The 20,188-nt window shown below is 34.0% G+C and overlaps 2 protein-coding genes across 13 annotated transcripts in view; one reads left to right on the top strand and one right to left on the bottom strand.

Annotated features, from left to right (window-relative positions):
• LOC145673174 (uncharacterized) overlaps positions 1–15,439 on the top strand; it is a 159,242-nt gene extending 143,803 nt beyond the window's left edge. For 9 of the 10 annotated variants that reach the window (XM_081742626.1, XM_081742623.1, XM_081742622.1 and 6 more), the window contains 4 exons: positions 332–373; positions 4,478–4,704; positions 8,884–8,999; positions 14,508–15,439. In XM_081742626.1, coding sequence (XP_081598752.1) covers positions 332–373; positions 4,478–4,704; positions 8,884–8,999; positions 14,508–14,727 — 605 coding nt within the window. In that variant the 3' untranslated portion in view covers positions 14,728–15,439. The remainder of the gene's footprint in view (positions 1–331; positions 374–4,477; positions 4,705–8,883; positions 9,000–14,507) is intronic. The other variant, XM_081742629.1, reaches the window with a different exon arrangement.
• A 3,880-nt stretch (positions 15,440–19,319) lies between these two features.
• Positions 19,320–20,188, bottom strand: part of LOC145673172 (uncharacterized) — a 76,909-nt gene continuing 76,040 nt past the window's right edge. For all 3 annotated transcript variants that reach the window (XM_081742617.1, XM_081742616.1, XM_081742618.1), the window contains exon 10: positions 19,320–19,620. In XM_081742617.1, coding sequence (XP_081598743.1) covers positions 19,453–19,620 — 168 coding nt within the window. In that variant the 3' untranslated portion in view covers positions 19,320–19,452. The remainder of the gene's footprint in view (positions 19,621–20,188) is intronic.

Raw genomic sequence — 20,188 nt, 5'->3', positions numbered from 1 at the left:
AAGATTATCTGTAAATTTAATATAACATCTTAGTTATTTACCAAGCTAATCGATTCAACAAGTTTTATATAAAATTATTTAAAAATAGAGTGAGTGCAGTCCCGGTTAAATTGTTTGCCTACTCCACACTTGTTTCTTTCACTAACTTGAATGTGTTTTTGGTAACTTGGGGAATTGTTCTGAGATTAGCCCGTTCATTCTGAAGTAATTAACGAAAAAAAAAAAAAAAAAAAATCATGAGTTAGGTATGTACTTTTGTTGGTAAATGTACAAATCTCTTTACTACTAGAACTTTTGTCTTGGTTTGTAATGCTTTAATTTCACTTTTCAGCTAAACAAGACATGAGCACGGAGAAAGTAGCGACGGAAAACAGTGAGTATGTCTTTCGTTTTCCATTAAAGTAATTGATCTTCAGCTGTTGTAGTTGTTATTTATCTCATAAGAGAGTGTCTTGTTTTTCGTAAACACAGTGCAAATCTATTAATAATATGGACTTCAAAAGTTTAATTAGAATTGTGACATCTGTGGTTAGATGAAAGGATGACAGTTCTGAAACAAGGACAGTATATATAGAAAACTTATGGAGGTAGTATTGTTTTGAATTACTTTTGACTATATAGAAAAGTTGAGCTGATGCTGCTTTCGTGAAATTGTGTAACTTGATTTTAATTCAGTAGTGAAGTGTCTTGAGAAGTTCAGCTATATTCGAAATAGGTGCCCTTTAATAAAACTACTTTTGTTAGTGGTTTCTTAACCCTCGCCGCGTCAATACCGTGATCACGTAACCTGGACACTTAGATATATTTTGTGTATTACTAGTATGAGCATTCGAAATACGAAAGTTGATTAAACTTTGACAAGATATTAACAGTTAGTGTAATTTTGCAAATTTTAACAAATTTACCAAACAACCGATCTTAACTTCCAGCTTTTTGTTAGTAACAGTGATTCATATAAACACATTTTCGTTCTTTATCCGTCCGTGGTACTTTTTAATACAGTATTTCTTCAGTAGAGTAGAAGATTGTGTTAAATCTTTGAGCTGTCACGCTTTACAATTTATACATTATGGCTAAATGATTATCAAAGAAATAACATGTAATCAGTTAATTAATGTTTACAATTAACAATGACATGTTGCCTTTATTCTAAAACGGAGCCTCATTTGCTACGAGAAATGATCAAGGCTCAAAAATGAACCGAGCTTGACATATTACATTGTTCTCTATAAACATCAAAAATTACACTTTCCTTTCGAAAATTATTAGGAAAAGTAAATTTATCCGTGAGATTAACGTACAAATGTACATAAAAAAGATACAGTATTGTAATCTTACAGATTTGATAAAAATTTTAAAAAATCTTAATACTAAAATTATCTACTTTAGATATAACCCATTCTTTATCGGTGTGATCATTCATGAAATTCTTAGGCTACTGGCAGACTTTACGAAGGTATTCCTTAGTTTTAACTTATTTTGTAAGTTAGGACGCATTTATTGAATCCTCTTGTGTAAATTCACTAATCAATTCTACATAATAGAAATCTTCGAATCCTACATAACCTAGGTCAGTCCTCTCTTTTCTTATAACCTTACACATAATCTAGAAATATTTGAAATAATAGAAATGTTAGAATTCGTTGAAATTATTACGATTTATTTAACCCAACACATAAACTAAAATTATTGATACTACAGGTATTCATTATTCCCTATTAGTCATTCAAATGAAAGCAAATCAATTTGGAATTTCCAATACATGTTTATTGTAGTAAATTTCTGATCATTTTTAGGTTAATTACAAAATATATTACAAAGGTGTATATAGTACCAAAGATCTTGGGTTAGAGCAATTATTAGTGAATTTAAATTTATTCGCCATAAAGACGAATTATGAAAGAAAGCAACATTAAGCTCCCTATCTACTCTAGAATACACTGGGCCAACGTTATAATGCGACCTAGTTAATTCTTTTTTGATATATCTTGATTAATCAGGTGTGCATACTGGAAATATAAGACTTATAATACTTACATAAGTATAACCATTCCTACACCTTAAATCAAAATATAACGACGAGTAAAAGTCGCGTATACTCAAAGTGACTTAGGCACAAGTACACTTCAGCCGTAAGTTTAATACAGCTAAATGAGACAAAGTTCGGAGCTATACGTTACTGCCCTATAGGTCACGGATGGGCCTTCGCTGGTTGTGAACCACAAAAGACTGTGCAGTGAGATCCAGCTCATGCATAGGTCTGAATCGTACTGATTACTGACTGAATTGAACATCAACTCGACTGAGACAAGTCGTTATGTACCATCTCAATTCTCTTCCACATTACAAACCATAACTTTGACCCAACTACGTCATAGCCCTGTATCCTATTCCACTTTAGCCAAAATATTATTTTTAATATTTTTAAACTTGGTCACTGCTTTCTTTGTGTCTTTTAATGAAGACGCTCGAATTTATTTCCATCAAAGATCCTATTTCTTCTGTTTCTTTCGACTGTAAAAACTGTTAAATTTCTGTACAGTGGCTGTTAATAGTTTTGTGAAGAATTCTCTTCCGTGTTAAAAACAGTTATAGTTTTTACTTTTATAAAATTATGCTTTTTTATTTTTCACTAATTTTTTTAATGAATCTCTCTTAAAAGTTTTCTTTTTTTAAATAAAAGAATAAATATTTTTTTCTGGATATCGCCCCTTTTCTCCACTTAAACGTGGTACCAATGTGTCACTAATTTAGATCGAAGAAAAGCGCATATTCGTTTGTTATTTTGAAAGTTAGGTAATGTTGATTAATTAAAATGCTGTTGGAATACCTTTTATAATTGACCAAAATTTAATTAATGTAAATTGGGTTTCCATCCTCGGTATGTAGGGTAAATGTGACAAGGCTCTTAAGTTTAAAATTTCGGGTAATATAAAAGAGGATAAGGAGTTGTATTGCAACTTAGTTTATAACCTTTTATAATTCTTTATACAACCTATCGACAGCAATAGGATAGACATTCCCGACTAAATACTAGTTAGAGAAACCATAAAATTTTCAGCTGAAAACGGGACAGGTTCCAGGTTTTTAAAAATCATGAGAAATGAGAAACAGGACAGTGCGTAATTTAGTTCCTGTTTACTTTCGCAATACTCAATACATTTATATTGTAATATAGCATAATATATATACGCTATAAAATATAAACAGCATTTAGATTATAATATAGTAGGACGTGATGATGCCTGCATTTGCTCCTTTGCCCTAGCTCGAATCCTTGATATTATATCGGGTGAGAAGTTGACTCTTGAACTAAAGAATGTCAGAAGTATTTCTCAGAAGAACCTATCTTCTTGAATAGCTATATTTTCACTAGTCTTTCATAAAATTCACTGCAGTTCTCTGTGAAGTTTACCCGTACCAGTAACAGAGATTTCGCATTAAAAAATTTCGCGTTCAGATTTCCTCTACCTGCATTGGCTATAAAATGGCTAGAAGTGAAAGGTATTTGGCTAGGATTGCTACTAGTGCTGAATTAACAACCCTGGCTTGTTAGACCTACCTTTGTTCTTATCAGCGCCCTGATATCAGAGCTTCCCTCCTTTTTCTCTCTTTGTTACAGGGCGGGGTCAAGTAATTTGATACTTACGAAAAAGGAAAGACAAGTTGAAGTTTGTTCAACACACAAGCAACTGCTAAAACTTCTGCTGCCTTTCGAACAGTACTACGAACTATAGATCATGTTAAATGTAGGAAATTTCAGTTCAATTTTTGCTCCTTTTTTATTATTAATTATTATTTCCTTTACAAGGAGTAAAAGTAATGTGTTTGTTATTTATTTCTTTCACTTGCATAAAACGGGACAGATACTTTTTTACATCCACTGACGGGACTGTCCCGGTCAAAACAGGACCTATGGTCGCCCTAATACTAATGAATCAAGATATCTAAATGTTGCGTGAAACCGTAAGAAGGGAAACATGTTAATCTGTGTCATGCTATCCTGGAATGTTATACAACCTTGCTTAAGACGTGTAATGTTGGTTGTAGAAATAGAAGGGGCATAATGAAAATCCCTTAAATAGTAAAAGGCAAACGTCTCAGTGCACGACAGTAATTACTAATAGTCAACAATCACCCTAATAGATGTCGCTACGTATACTTTCACTTGCCTATCTAACGGTAATAAATATTGTTTACTGCGGGATTGTTGTGTATAACGATGTCCTCCAATAATTGCATAAAAATATGATATGGAGTTTTGGGGTGGTTGCTTGGCAATCTCAAGATAACTAAATAATGTTAAATGTAAAGAATTAGAGAATTAAGCACGATTTTAACGTATAGTGTATAGCGGGCCGAAGGCTTGGGCGCAATTACTAGTATATATAAACTGCCAAGAGATTTGAATACATTTTGCAGCTTGTGAGTATGAAATACTTAGTTGTTCTTAATAGTTACTTTCTTTCAATTGTAGTTATTCATAAAACACCCAAGACACTGGAAATATTGCCAGTTGCTACGCCTGTTGCTAGTCATGAGAAAAGTGAAGTTATTCCAGAAAAATCAAGCCAAGACAAAGTTGAACTTTCAACTAATCCTGCAACAGAAGCAAGTATGCCAAGTTCCGATAAAAGCGCTAGTGGTCTCCAACAAAATGTAGATCAAAGCAAGACTGAACTTCCAAGTAACTCTACAGAGGAGGTAAGTAAAGGAAACTAAAGTATTAAATATTATAATTGAAGTCCTATATTTATTTGATTATAAGCCGACTTCCCGAGAAAAAAAAAAAAAAAAAGAAAAAAAGAAAAAGAAAAAGAAATAAAATTTATTAATGAAGCATAATTACAAATTATAAGGAATATTTTTTCCTGATAAATGGTAAAAAGTCACTAAATGGTAATGAATTTTATTTAAATGGTCATGTATTTTATGTAAAGAAACTTATTTTTCTTGCTATGAACATTTAATTTTTTAATATAAACTAAAATCCTCTATAATTAGAAGAAAAGCCTCTTACTTTGCATTATTAAGTCTGCATTATATTTACAAACCTTTTTCCTATTATGTCAATAACGATGTCGTCTACTTTGCTGACCGTATTAACGATATCGATTCTAAGCGGAGGGACAGTTTTGAAGCAAGAAAAATTAGAAAAAAAAAGTAGTAGTTTGGCTTACAATCGAGTAAATGCGGATAATAGTGTTCAATATTATAATTATATTTAGGACATGCCGGTCCAAATTGATATCCTGTTGGAGTTCAGAATGTTCGCTGTTCACCCCTCAACTTAGAGGTACGTGAATTGAGGCTGAACTGGGGTCTAGGAAGTCAGAAATAGTAGCAATGGGAGTCAATGTTCTGATCACATATCACCCAACTAAAAGACATTTGGCTGGCCTTAATCTTTTGTCGGCTTTAGCGTCTGTTAAGTTTCGAAAAATTTTCTACACATTCTATGCTGCTCGTGTGAAAAATAAGCTCAGTAATGTTACGTTGAGAAGAGGTTCTGAAACATTACATCGCGATTACTTAGGATGTCGCTCGCCTATCTGGGCTCGAGGTATCGCAGCTATAATTTGTCCAGTATGTTTATTTTTCCAGAATAGGTTACATATACGATTACCTTATTATTAAATATCAGAGAAAAAAGTGAAAGCTAAATCATAAAATGCAGATGTTCTGCTATTTTGAAGAACAAATTGTACACAAGATTTCATGTAAACAAAAAACGTAGCTTGAAGGAGAAATCGAACGCACGGAACACTGATTAAATTAAACTTAGTACTTACATAGAATGTTGCGAGGTTCATGAAAATACATTGTTCGAAATCTAGGAAATATTTTGTGGGACTACTAGGTTTAAAAAGAAAATGTGTCCATTTATTTTATTAATTTACTTTTACTTATTTCTGTAATTTGATCATTTTTTTTATTACTGCAAAATAGTAAAAGGTTGTTAGGCCATACGTAGATAACATCATTGTAGATAAATTTCATTAGTTTTGAAGTTTCTGGCAAACTTCTACCTTAAATTGGGGAAAATAAAAACATGAACTATTAGCAGGAAAATGTGTTACACTAATCAGAAAAGCACTAGAACGCGCTTTTCGGAAACATGTACGTAAACACTAACATTCTTAGCTTTCAGTCGGAAGGCTTAGGCTTTAAACTCTACGATCTCCTATTTGATTGGAATAGTTCTAGTTTTTCACAAATTCGACTAATCCGTGTAAAATGCCAGTGTAGTACCTTCAGGCCTGACCGACCTCCTTCCTGTCTTCCGCGTCCAATATAAAATATTCATACTGGCTATGCATGGGACTTTTTTGTTATATTGATTTAATTTGGATTTATTTAGTTAAAAAGATAGTTTTTGCTTTTGCTACGTAGAACTTTTTGAGTAACTGTCGAGTTATTAAGGAAGTAAATCAATTACCAAATAATATAGAAATGAAATAAGTGGTTAATTTGAGAAATCATAGAAGATTTGTCGGACATAGGTTTATTTTTTTTATTTATTTATTTATTTATTTATTTATTTTGTGGATTATTATGTCAGAATTTAGTTCTGAAAAAGATGAATTGAACACTTAACTACGATAAACAGAAAATACAAAGTTAACTGTTCCGTAGAAATAGTTTTTATAGAATACCCATATTACTCAATTTAGCAGATTTTGTTTTAAAAAATTAAAAAGGAAAAAATTGATTAAAAAACATTTTGAAAAGAAAAAAATATGTAGTACATTTTCCTGTTCATATTTTTTCCCAAGTTAAGGTAGGAGTTTACCAGAAAATTCACATGAATTCGCTTTCTTAACGGTAGAACAGATAATTGTCCGTTTATCTCCAATGAGTGCATTTAGTTACTGTAGCAGTTAGTCCAATGAAACGTTGAGGATCACCGAATAATTTCGTTAAGTTTTCTTTCTTGTTCTCGCGTAACTTCTGTTGCACGGAACATAAAAAGACAGGCACTCAACTACCTCCAAGGAATGTCCTTAGCTAGCTGTTAGCTTACTGAGATATGTGCGTCCCCAGAAATTTTCTTATGACTATTAATAAAGACAAATGTATTTGAATCTAGCAAAAGTGCGAATTTCATGGCGAAGTGAACTGTCAGGAGAGGATGTTTGAACATGTGTTATGCGTAGAGGCACAGTTTTTCGCAATGCACGATAAAACGAAATGCGTCAGAATTAAGTAATTTTCAATTTCTTGACGTTTTATGATATTTTATGTGTATTTCCATTGGTTTCCGTTGCACGATAAAACGCAAAATTGGCAGTTTTGCGCGAAATTTCTAATAATACGCGATATAACGCGAAATACTAAACATAAGTTTTCATCAATTTAAAAACGCCAGTCTTCCGCTGACAGAACGGTAGAACGTGGCATGAATGGTGCATTTTGGGTGATTTGGACATGACTACAGAGAACATGTTGCGCGTTAGCTATCACTATCGCAGTTGGATGGGGAGGAGCCGTTTTAATTAACTAGCCAGTGGCATGGATTGGTTATAAGTGACAAACGTACAACAATGGAGGAGGAAAATGTGGAAACATGTAACATGGTTTTGTTTAATTCTTGATTTTCTATAAGTGAAACTTACAATGTCAAGTGAAATATTCAGTGTATTTTGTTTTTAGGTAATTAATGATTTATTTCTGTAGTGATATATGAATAAAAGGAACAATTTGAAAAATGTCAGGGAATATCTTTTCCACAAAATGTGAAACTTTATTTGGAAAATGCGACAAAACGCGAAATATGAAAAACGATTCACGAAATTTTCAGATTCTTAGTGCGAGAAACTCGTGTCCGTAGTTATGTGCTATACGTACATGTGCTGATCTTACTGAGCAGTTTTGCAAGATGAATTGTAAAGTGAAAGGCAAAGTAAACTGCTCGCACTGTTTTCACACTAAGAAGTCAGAGTTTTTTATATGAAGGAATTTGATGGTGTGAGTGACTATCAGTCTAATAAAGACACGACTACTCAGTTGCTACATACGAAGTATCCCTAACCGTAATTTTCAGCATATCTATTCTCTCTAGTTCTTTAATTTCCAGTTTTCCTTACGCCATTTATAGAAGTCTGTAGAATCACAGAACAAAGAATTGTCTGTCTTATTCCTCCTACTCTAACTAGATAAGTAGGTTACAACACGCCTTCATTCAGAACTTTCCAGAGTGCAGATTGGAAATCTCATGAGATTAAGGTTAAGAGAATGAAAAGGAATATAAAGTTTAGAGAGGTTGAGGAATTTAGGAAATAAGGTTGAGGTTCAGGAGCTAGCAAGTTTCGTGAGGTTAAATGTAATTTTGAGAGAAGTTTTTAGATGCCATACATTTTTGTATAGTTCATGTTTAGATTAATAATAACCAAATTGCAGCCTGCTCACGAATGTTTCATATGAGCTACAAAAAATGTAGATTCGTTCCTTTTTTATTCCATACGTAATAGGAAGAGCATAGTTGGCTATTATAACATACCAAAAGCTAAATTTGCTTTTAAAAAAATCCTTTTGGTTACCAAGCCTATTCTGTAAGGTATCCAACCGGTTTTTAGAAAAATGCAATTTCATAGAGTTATTTTCAAATGTTTATGGCTCAAGCCCCAATTGACCTAGACATAGGAAACAGCAAACAGAGCACGAAGAATAGAAGAAAGATTCAGAAAATGTATGACTTACTCACATTCAGTGATTCATCGCCTTAATGGGACTAAGGGATATGGAAAATGATTCCAAATACGGTTCTTATTTTATCCTATCCTGCACTACATTATAAATTGGTTACCACTGGTTTAGATAATGCTGTGTTAAATGTGTATAGTAAAATACTTTCTAAAGATTCTGTTTTCATTTTTTTCGTAGAAAAATGTCCCTACGGAAGAATCGAGTTCCTCAAAAAGTAAGTCATCAACGTTCACTATTCAGGATGCAGCTAATGAAATGAAATTTCTAACTAATATAAAAGACACAAAAGAAAGGTATGATCTTTGTCTTATACTTTAATTTTATATATATGCACACAGGGTGTTCGGAGAGACCACCAGTTTACTTCGGGAAATAAATCCGAAAAAATGAAATCGTACGAATAAATCGTCATACGAAAAAAAAAAAAAAAAAAAAAAAAAAAAAAAAAAAAAAAGATATTATTATGGATCACAGATGCGTCATTTCGGAGCTATAGCCTACCGAAAATCAGTCGAAACGATAAAATAAAGGGTCATAAAATGTAGGATCTGATCCGAGTCGTACTCATAGTGTTGTGAGTGTTCGTTCATTTTATGTTGCTTGCTATGCCCTTGTCTAGATGTATCCTCATATATTTCCTCTGATCCTCTGCTTACTATTTGAATTTCTCTACTTTCATCGATACTTAATCTTGATTCTGTCTTGACCTCATAGTAAGAATTCAGCATGAAATCATCCATTGAAGTAAGGTTTTCTTCTTGTTCTTCTTCTTCATTGGATACCAAACCATCTAACGCTTGTTGGAAGTCTTCCATAATAAAAGTGTGCTTATCTTCCTTCTGCAGAAATTGTTCCTTTGGCATCTGATTAAGTCTTCTTTTGTTAACATTCCTCTCTCTTTTAGGACAACACCTGGCGAAATGATGATATTCATTACAATTCCTACATTGTACATCTCTCGCTGGGCATTGGTACGTTACATGTCTTCCACAAGCTACACATCCATAGTTCTGCTTTATGGACTTTCCGGCAAAATTGGTGTTATATTGAACCGTACGATTTGTTGTTGAGCGCTGTGGTTCTAATCTTGAATCCGGAAGCTGATTGGTTGTTCTTTTTAGTTGCCCTAACCTCGTATCAATACTATAAAATACTGTAACTTTTTTTCCTAATAATTCTATTTGGTTGGCAATCTCTATAGCCGTGTTCATGGTTAATTCTTTGGTAGATAACACCATCTTCCGAGTGACCTCACTTGCTATTCCGGAAACTATCTGGTCTCTCAGGGCATCTTCTCTGAATTGTCCAAAGTTACACCGGTTGGCCTGCTTTTTAAATTGGAGTATATAATCTTGACACAGTTGACCAGGTTGTTGTTCCATATTATGGAATTTATATCTTTCCACTATGAAATTTGATGTTTGCTGGAAATGTGTAACAAGAAGCTCTTTAATAGTATCATAGTTCAATTCTGGAACTCTTTTTGGTGCTACCAACTCTTTCAGTATCTTATATACCGAGCTTCCTATCAATGATAACAAAATGCATACTTTTTTCTTTGATGGTACATCATTAGCCAAACAATATTGTTCATATCGTTCAATATATGTTTCCACATCAGGTTCGTCTACATCTAGCGGTTCAAAATATGATACTGACTTGTGTTCTGCCATCCTGTATTTCGTGGATTCTTTTATAACGCTCGTCGCCAATTGTTACTACTTAAATTAGGTTACGTACGTTCCGAAAAGATACTATTTCAGATTAGACTTCTGAAATTACTCTAATATCATTAACTCATACAACCAGTTGCATAAGCCTTCATACGTATCACTATTACCATGTAGAATCAACAGTATTTCCAATCATACTTATTTATTCCATACTCTTTACATATAATTCCTTGCATCAACTTACAACTGTAACTCTATCGTTCTTTTTGACACTTGAGATACTCAATTCTTCCACTAAACATTCAACGTACTATATCATCTTATATCACAACTTCGTAACCATCAAGCAACAAACATTGTCCATTTAAAATCAATAATTATTCATTTGTCTTTTTAACAAATAAATTCAGTGGCACTCTAAACAAGGCCTTTCTTGCCATTATACAATTATTGTTCATTTCTTGCACCTACAGGATCAAAGAAAATAATGTTTGTTTTGAGTCAAGATTCATTAATACTATTAATGTGTCAGTGAATGTCGAACAGAGCCGACTACAGAATTAACATTAAAGTAAAGAAGGGAATTCGTAAGATCATCTAAAAAACGAAAAATTATACATTAGGAACTGAAAACTGGCGCACATTCCAAATCCACTGGTACACTAATGGAATCTAGACTCAAAATAATGACTATTCTCTTACTCGACCTTCATCTGACATTTCCTTCTCAAGTTATGACCTTTTTTGTATTGTTCCGGCCTATTTTCGGCTGGCTGTAAGTCAGAAATGACACAGTCATATTTTCTTTCCAGATTTTCATGTCCCAAAGTGTTTTGGTGTTTCCGAACACCAAGTACCTAATAGTAATATATTGTAGTGTGACATGTTGGAATTTTATTAACGCATTAAAAATGTTAAAAGTGTCGTACTTTTATTGGTGTGAGTGAAATGCATTTATTTCGAGTGTTTGTCGTATTTTTCTAATAATAGTGTCTGGCAGTGCATTATTCACTGCTTAGTACCCATAGTGTTAAAGTATGGTTTGAATGAACGAAAGATATATTTCCGATGAACATATATATTTACTAATCATGTATTATAATTTTTGTAGGAGGGGAACAGTGACTCAGTGGTAGAGCGCACATTTCTGGTGCAAGGAGTCCTTGGTTCGATCCAGGGGCACGGGAGTTAATGGTGGGCTGCATCGTATTCATTGGTTTTCTCGGATTTTTCCACATTTTCATTCCACCAATCTTTTCACAATTTCTTTCATTAATCATTCGTCTTCTGTAGCCTAAAGGGTATAATCGTGGGCCGTAAAACTTGAAAAGTTTCATTTCGTTTCCAGTTTTTGCAGGATTTTTCTTTCTTTATATATATATATATATATATATATATTTAGCAGCTTTCAAGGCATTTATTATAAAACTTAATGAAAATCACCACAGCTTTACAGTATGTTACGTTTATCTGCTATAATGATTGTTTCTTATAGCACACCGTAAATTATTTGTTCGGTTTGATTTTGATTTGGAGATCGAAGACTTCTTCGTTTACGTATAAAAGAAACGAGAGAATAGTTCGCATACTCGTTTTTGTACATTATCCCATTTAATTTCCAGTATAAATACTGTTGCCATTATTTTACAGGACTAAAGAAAGAAATTTGACAATGAATATTTTAACTTACCCATCTGAGAAAATTCAACATGTGTTCTTCAACCTAGTGTTACCTTTGGCGTGGGAGACCCGGGTTCGATTCCCGGTGGAAGCTCATGTGGTTCGGATTCCACGTTAATCAGTAGGTCCACGTCTCATATAGCCTCGCTGCTGAAAGGAACGCTAAACTAAAATCAACTCAACTCAACTTAGTGTTACTTCCTGCAGTAAATGAGTTTCCACTTTTTGACAGCCCTGTGGTAACATTTTTTATACTGTCCACGCAAACTCGGCTTCTGTCTTCCCAACAGTTATCATATCATTGAGATTTCGTTCGATGTTGTGTATATTTTATTAATAGGCGGAAAATGTAACAGCACTTGTAGCCGAACCCATTGTTGTGAAGCGTATATTTGCTGATAACTTTTCTGGTATTTACGTAAAATGGTCGTTGTGGTTGAACTCTTTAGCAGTTCGTCCGTGGATTTTCTCGGAGTTCTCCCGTTCCCTCCCATATTCTCATTCTATCAGTTCCTTTCGTTATCATTCACTTTCATTAACTATTTGACAAAGTAGCGTTTAAGGAAAAATGCAGACTTTCAGTTGAATATCTACTGTTTTAGCACTGTTCGTCCGATATCATGGTTCGTACATAATTCTTTTCAGAATGAAACAAATCTTCAACGCAAAAAAGGAAATTTGAGATAATTCGTGAAATTTCCGTTGTAAAAAATCCCTTTCAGAAAATTTTGCACCCTTGGATCGACACTGCCTGCAGGTACCGGATACAATATGCCTTAAAAAATACTCCTATCCATTTATAACTCATATGCCAAACCGGGGGGAACATTAGGAATTACAACATTCTGTCCAGTCCCTGATCAATTTTCAAGCGGTTTGCAGGTGGAGGAGCCTGCATACTGGTTGAACAGAATCGTCAGACTCGTCTCCACTTTCTTCCACGGACATATGAAGGGTAAGGGAAAAAAACAAGGAATGTCACAAAACTACATTTTCGAGAAAACGGCATGTTAATATTGAAAACCGCGTACAAAGAATAGGGTTATAAAATCTTTTGCCACTTTTTACATGAACATTTCTACATCTACGCATGCATGGCATAGATAGTCAAATAGTGCCAAGAGTCACCAACAGATAGAACAAAGCACCCGAAAAAGCACATACATGGACATTCCTTGTTTTTTACCCGTACCCTTCATATGCACTTCCGCATTATCATCATTAGACACAACTTCCTCACCGCCATCATTCACTTCTATCCCCTTCTATCTCACCACTAAACTTTCACTATTCGATCCTTCTTCCATTTTCTCCTCATTCATATCAAATCCTTCCAGAGTCTCAAGAATGTCGGATCAGGAAAGAAATGCCATAATTACTTCCGAAGAGATACTTTTGCACTAAGAAACTGCACGTCAATCTTTCTTATAAATTAACCACGCCAAGTCCTCAAGATGTTTTCAATCAATTCCCTTTCCACAAAAAAGAGCAGCTTCAAAAAAGCAAACAGAACTTCCTCGCAGTGAAAAAAAAAAAAAAAAAAAAAAAAAACCTGCTCATGCAAAACCTAGCTTCAAAATGTACTTTTTTTTTTAACCTATCACCAAAACATCAAACACGGTAACTCGTACATAATTATCCAAGCATCTATACAGGTGCACTGCCAAAAGCTCTTTATTTCAACCACGCCTGAACTGCGAAGATAGAACTTTGTGATTTCTATGGATAAATAGGGGTTTGGAAAAGGAGCTGATAAGGGTCATTTTCTAATCTATGTTCATAAGTCTGTCACAAACATACTTTTGCCCCTTATGTGGGAAGAAAAGAAACGAATGTATTCACGCACGTGCATCTGTCAATTTAAATGTGACATCATGAGCTTGCATTCCCGTCGCAGCTAAAGGTAGACAGCTTGCTTTGTTTGCTTGAACCTTCAAAATATAAAGTAAAAAAGGAGTTTTAGTGAAGGAGTGACTTTCCAGAACATGTTAATCGAGATCAGATGAGTATGACATAATTTTTGTGTCAAACTCCGTCAAAGGGTTAATCATCAGCCTCGTTTACTGGTGCGACGTAAAACTGAAAGATTTAATTTTTTATTTACAATTGAAGAAATGAGTACCTTTTTTACAACTTCTTTTTACGTTTAAAAGGATTTACTGTATTATTCCGTTGATCTATTATTTCATTTTTTAAATTTCTTTATTCTTTATGAACAAATTTGATTTAAATTCATTGTTAATAACTTCGAAACAATTGACAATGTGGACGTTTCTTGGAAACAATGAACCGCTTATGCAAGATATCTGATACATACTATACATACATATTCTTGATTTCACTTAGTGCTGCTGTTCTTTAGTCTTTTGTTCTAGTAAAATATAAACATTTACTCACTTACAAATAGAATGATTTCTAAAATAATATTTTTTCTTTATTTTATTACAGGATCGCGAATTGTAAGAGAGAACAAGCGTACCTCACAGAATATCATAAGCATAAAATGGAAATTCTTAAAATACAGCATAAATATGCGAAACAAAAATACCACATGGCGCTTCAACATAGGAATCTCAGTAAACAGCATTCCTCCGTTAGAGGAGAGTATGATTATTGGCTGAATGCGTATGATTGGTTATTGAATTTTGATTCATTTTTGGATGTTTAGTGGAATAAGTTCAAACGAAAAAAAAAAAAAAAGAAACATACTATTAGTGTTTCTTATATTAAGAATACGTAATTAATGTTGTACTCATTTATATTAAATGAATCGATTTTACGGAAATGAGTGCTCACTGAATTGTGTATGAACTCTCATCGACAGAATGAATTATTTACAAGTCAAAAAGTCAGATGAAAAGAATATTGTATATACAGAATATTAAAATAGCTGTTATTTTCCTAGTTTCAGAAGTCATGCTACTTTTATAGGGCGTTTATTATACAAAGTTGTTTAGATCTGTTGTTATCATCTAACTCTTACAATATTTTTAGTGATAATTACATCAGAATAGTGTAATTCTCATTAATCTAATGTAAAGAGAAAAAAATGATAGAACGAAGATTAAGAAAGCAAAACCAGAGATTCCTGAAGAAGAAAAGGTTCTGCCAATTATAAACTCATATATCTAAATTAAACCAGGGATCTCTCCTACCAGAGGTAAGCTACGATGCCCTCCATTTGTTCTTATAGTGTTCTGTACACCGCTAAATGTGTATTGAATGTAGTACTAGTTTGCTTTTTTACGTACAAGTGAACGTATGTAATTTCTAGTTTGTGTAATATAAAGCAATTAAAAATGTTCCTTCATCTTTTTGGAAAATCTTTAACTTGATACATTGTTAAAAAACGAAGAGTTGAATAAAAAATAGCAAAATTTCTTAATTGTTTTTTAAAAAAGAACATATAATTTGATTTGAAATAAGATTTACCTATACTAAAGCTAACAAGTTTTTTTAAAAATACAGGTGATCCCCGTCAATGAGGAGAGTGGTTTGCTCAAGGCTAGAAAAATTTATAAGACTAAAGGTAAATGGACATTACAATAGAGTAGACATATGCATATGGTTAAAAGTGGAGAAACCTTTGAAGAACAGTATTATTGAAACTTGGAATAAGTTTTACTTCTTACCCTACGTAGAAGTTTAATAAATAAAATGAAACAGCATATCCAAGTACGCTATAGTGAGGTTTTCTCTTAATAAATGACTGGCCCGAGCTACAAGCAATGTTTTTTGGTTTGTTGTTTCGTCTATATTGAAAGTAAATCATTTGTAGCTCGAAAACGCAGTATTTCGCCATTTTTCCTGTTTCCCTCATGTAAATATGTCTATTCTAGTGAAATGAATTTAAGAACACCCAATAGGAATTTGCGGATCTGGTATAAAGTTAGGGCAGGTATCCGGTCATACGTTTGTCATACGTATACCATGACAAACACATACTTGATAGGGCTTACGTCCGTAGACAACTGGCCAAGGTCAAAGGAATATACCACATATAGTACGCTGGAATGTTCTGATGTTACGGGGACACGTGTTATCCTATCGAAAAATAGGGTCTCTCAATGTCAAGATAAGATTGGAGGAGAGAATTGATGACGTCATGAAAATAAGATGTAGTCATACGCCCTTGAATGAAGTTTAAAGGCGAGCGTGATCAGTGGTTAATTGTTCTCCACTCCAAAATTCTAGGTGTGAATCCTGTATTAGAAGAGCGAAAACACACTAGATATTATCGGTCTGTGGACACGCATAGTCATCACTATCTCCAAAAAGTGCTGAAGACCATCACAATCCATTCGCCTCGTTAGTGTAGTGTCGCGACATCACGGTAGACTGAATGATGCTTCTGCCCAAGTAATACCCATTGCATCGCGCGGCATGTTAACTATGGAACTCTTTGGCGCCCATTGTGTACACCACAGATGTACTACTGACACGTCAGCAAAAAGGAAAGTGTTCTAGGATGCTTTTGAATTACAAATTTGTCCAGAAAGAAACCAAATTTTCATACGATCAACGAAACTGTCCTTCACCTTCTGCTTGTAAGCGCCGCATAGTGGGATTCTTCCCAAGCATTTTAACGGTAATTGCATCATCCTGCCTTGTGTCACTGTGAGACTGTGTGTTGGAATGATGCTTTTTTTCCGTGCGTGTGGTGACTGTGGTATGAAAATTAAGATTTTGGAGAAGCAGTGTGTGCGCATAAAGCTGAACAAGACATTTACAGAAACTTTGAAAATGTTGCAGGAACTATATGACGAGGAAGTGTTACGAGTGGTTTAATCGTTTCAAATAGGAAGAACATCCGTCAAAGACGAGGCAAAACCCAGACGCCCATCAACATCATGAAGTGAAGTTCATGTTGAGAAAATGCGCGATATTGCACGAAAAAACAGCTGAGGAAGTAGAAATTAGTAAATCGGCTTGCCATGTGACCTTAGTTGAAAAACAACCATTGTGTTACTGCAAAATTCTATCCACAGCTTTCTATGAAGATCTTTTAAATCGTGGAAACGAAGACGATGGATAACTTTTCGGGAAACATCGTAACAGATGACGAAATTCGGATCTATGACTATGACGCTGAAACAAAGGTGCATTCATTCCAATGGGTGGAAAAATCTTTACCGAGACCTAAAAAATACATCAAAGTTGCTTCAATATTAAAGTGATGCTTATTATTTTCTTTGATTTTAGTGGGTTTTTATTATTATTATTATTCATACTCCCACGTTTTCAAACCAACAAAGTATTATTTGCAAATGGTGAGGCGTTTGAGGAAGGCTGTGTGAAAGAGAGACCTAACCTTGGAGAAATGAAACATAGATGCTGTACCATGACGATGGTTCTAGCTATTCAGCGCTCCTCATTAGGGCAGAGAAAAACGACTGTGCTACCCTAACCATCCTGCTCACTTGATTTGGCATCTGCAAACTTTTTTTTTTTTGTTTGTTTCCATTCCCCAAATTGAAGCTTATCCTGAAAGGTCGCAGTATCCAAACCCTTGAAACGATTTTTAAAAAGTCGCAACTCCAAAAAGTGCGTTCCAACAGTGGAAGACGCGCTGGAAGCGATGAATTAATAGTGGAGCAGACTATTTTGAAAGAGATAAATCTGAATAACTTCCACAAATTTTGTAAGTACCATTATATTTAGGAAGTTCGATTTCTTTCTGGACAGACCTCGTATATTTGAGAAACGCGTTCACTTTTTTGATATACTATCGTAGTTGATTAACGCAACTCAATATATTTATTACATTTTTCTAGTTCTTCCTCTATCTTCCCCTCTAAAGCAGCATTCTCTTTTCTCTAATTATGGCATGAAGAGAAACCGCGATGGCAGAGTCACTCTTTCTCGACATCCCTGAATGTGATTGGTTGTTACTTGCGCGGCCGATAAAACTAGAATTTTAACAGAGGCTATGTAGAAGTATTCTGTACATTTCTTGTCGGTGCTGTCTGTCTAGTGATCGGTATTTCAATTCGTTTCAATGTTTATTTACCTACCAAATAGTTCGTTGTATATAAAAAAAAGTGCAACCTGTTTGTCTAGTTTATTTAGAAGTTTCATTTGATTTTTCCTAATAGAATAGAAAAAAAAAAAAAAAAAACAACAACAACAACAACAAACAAACAAGAACTGTTATATACTGTATGCAATCTACATAACTCATTCGACTTCGTGGATAGGTGAACCTTGTCCTTCTTAGTAAGCATGTGTAATATTATTTTCCTGTGGAAACTTTCGGTTTTCGAGGTATTAACTATCAAAACTTGGGTTTAGTCAATTTTCATGGGGGAATTCTATTTACAACGTGAATCAGGGTAAAATACATGGAACAAAGCTCTTAAACGTTAAATAAATGTAGCTTTAATGTATACACACACCACTGTACCGGTGGAAAGTTCTCGACTATCTACTGCAGACTATTATTTTGACACGAGAACTTCGTGTGTCGGAGGTACTCCTGTCAGTGCCGTTGGGACTATATTGATAAGTGAAAGACTTCTCGGAAAGCATAAGTTTCGAGCTTTCGTTTCAGGGCAAAATTATTCACGTACAATAATTAATACAAAAATTAGAGGGTTTGAGGCAAAACATATTGAATAACCCTCGTAATTAAATTAATGTCGGTGGTAACAGGTAGTAAGGTACCGAAATAGTTTGGAAGTACTGGTGACTATCTGAGTACTCTTGATATCCATGTATGATGCTAGTGCCTCAGGCTGCGAACTAGACATTACAGCGTTGGTTTCTTCCATTGCAATCGTGTGAAATAAAGTATTAGTTAATAGGTTGATTAGTGGTTTAACGTACCCTTTCATCACCGAAGTTATTTTGAGACGTGACTCCACAACACTTAACGTGGAATCCGAACCATATGACCTCTCATCAGGAATTGAACCCTATCTCTACGCCGAAAGCATGTACGCTAAACTTTTGGCAACTTATTTAGTAGAAGCACAGAGCCCATTCCTAGAACAGTTTTATTCTTGCACGTTAGTCAGCTCCATTTACTTACCTGTTTAAAGTTTAGTATTTACCACGACCTGTGTTTGAATATAATGTTATCATCATCGTGGTATTGTAGTTCTAACTAAAGAAGAAAATGTAAAATATATTCGTTGAAACTGCGATAATAATTATTTATTGTTACTATTTCGAAATCAACATTTTTCATCAATGGGTACATCTCCAAATGAAAGAAAGAATGTTTCGTCGCTTATGCCTCTTGTTATATAAACAAAGATGTACCTTACAAGGTTTGTAATTTTATTGGTATACAAAAGCATACAAGATATTCTTACACATTTTTATGACAAGTCGGTATTTTATAATATTGAGGAGTCGGTATTTTATAATACAATTAACACTATGACTAACGCTAAAGACCAGGCATGATGTACGCAGTATTATCGAGTATTTTGCTTAAAACTTCCGGCGAGCAAGCATTTGTTTCTGGAACTTGTTGAGTGAGACAAAGCAACGGCCCAAGAGCACACAACAACGAATCGAGCAACACTGACAAACTTCCAGAAACAGCAATCTGCCCCTGAAAGAAAGGAACAGGAACTTACGAAATACAAACATTCACAATTTTTGACATTCCAAATTGTTTAATATCCAAGAGACGTATTTGTATTGTCAACAATAATCCTACGAAAACTATACATTATTAATGTTTTATCCATGGTAATACTAAACAGTGTTCATCTTTATTCTTGTTTCTCTGTTTAAAACAACAATATTTTCCCATAAAATAAAAGGAATATAATTTCACACATTAATACCGAAATATGAATTGTGAAGACGCATATATATATATATATAGATTGATAGATAGATACAGGGTGTCCAATATACAATGCAACCCGGAGTTTGGGATAGTAAAACTTTTGAATCTGAAGGGATACACAAATAATGGTTATACCAAAATTAAGCTTTGTTCATGCATATATTTTTAAACTAGGAAGCAACGATTGAACGGTGTTGCCGGGTGCATGTAAGTAAGTTTTATCATGATAATTTCAAAGTTTCTTTTTCATTGTTTTCAGGAATTGCATAATGTAAACAGATCCTTAACACACCTTTTGATGCACTGAAACATCAGCAGGGTTACC

The sequence above is a fragment of the Thermobia domestica genome, chromosome 16, assembly GCF_964235325.1.
Source record: "Thermobia domestica chromosome 16, izTheDome1.hap1.1, whole genome shotgun sequence".
Lineage (NCBI taxonomy): Eukaryota > Metazoa > Arthropoda > Insecta > Zygentoma > Lepismatidae > Thermobia > Thermobia domestica.
The sequence above is the reverse complement of the archived record's forward strand: the minus strand, read 5'-3'. Positions and strand labels throughout refer to the sequence as shown.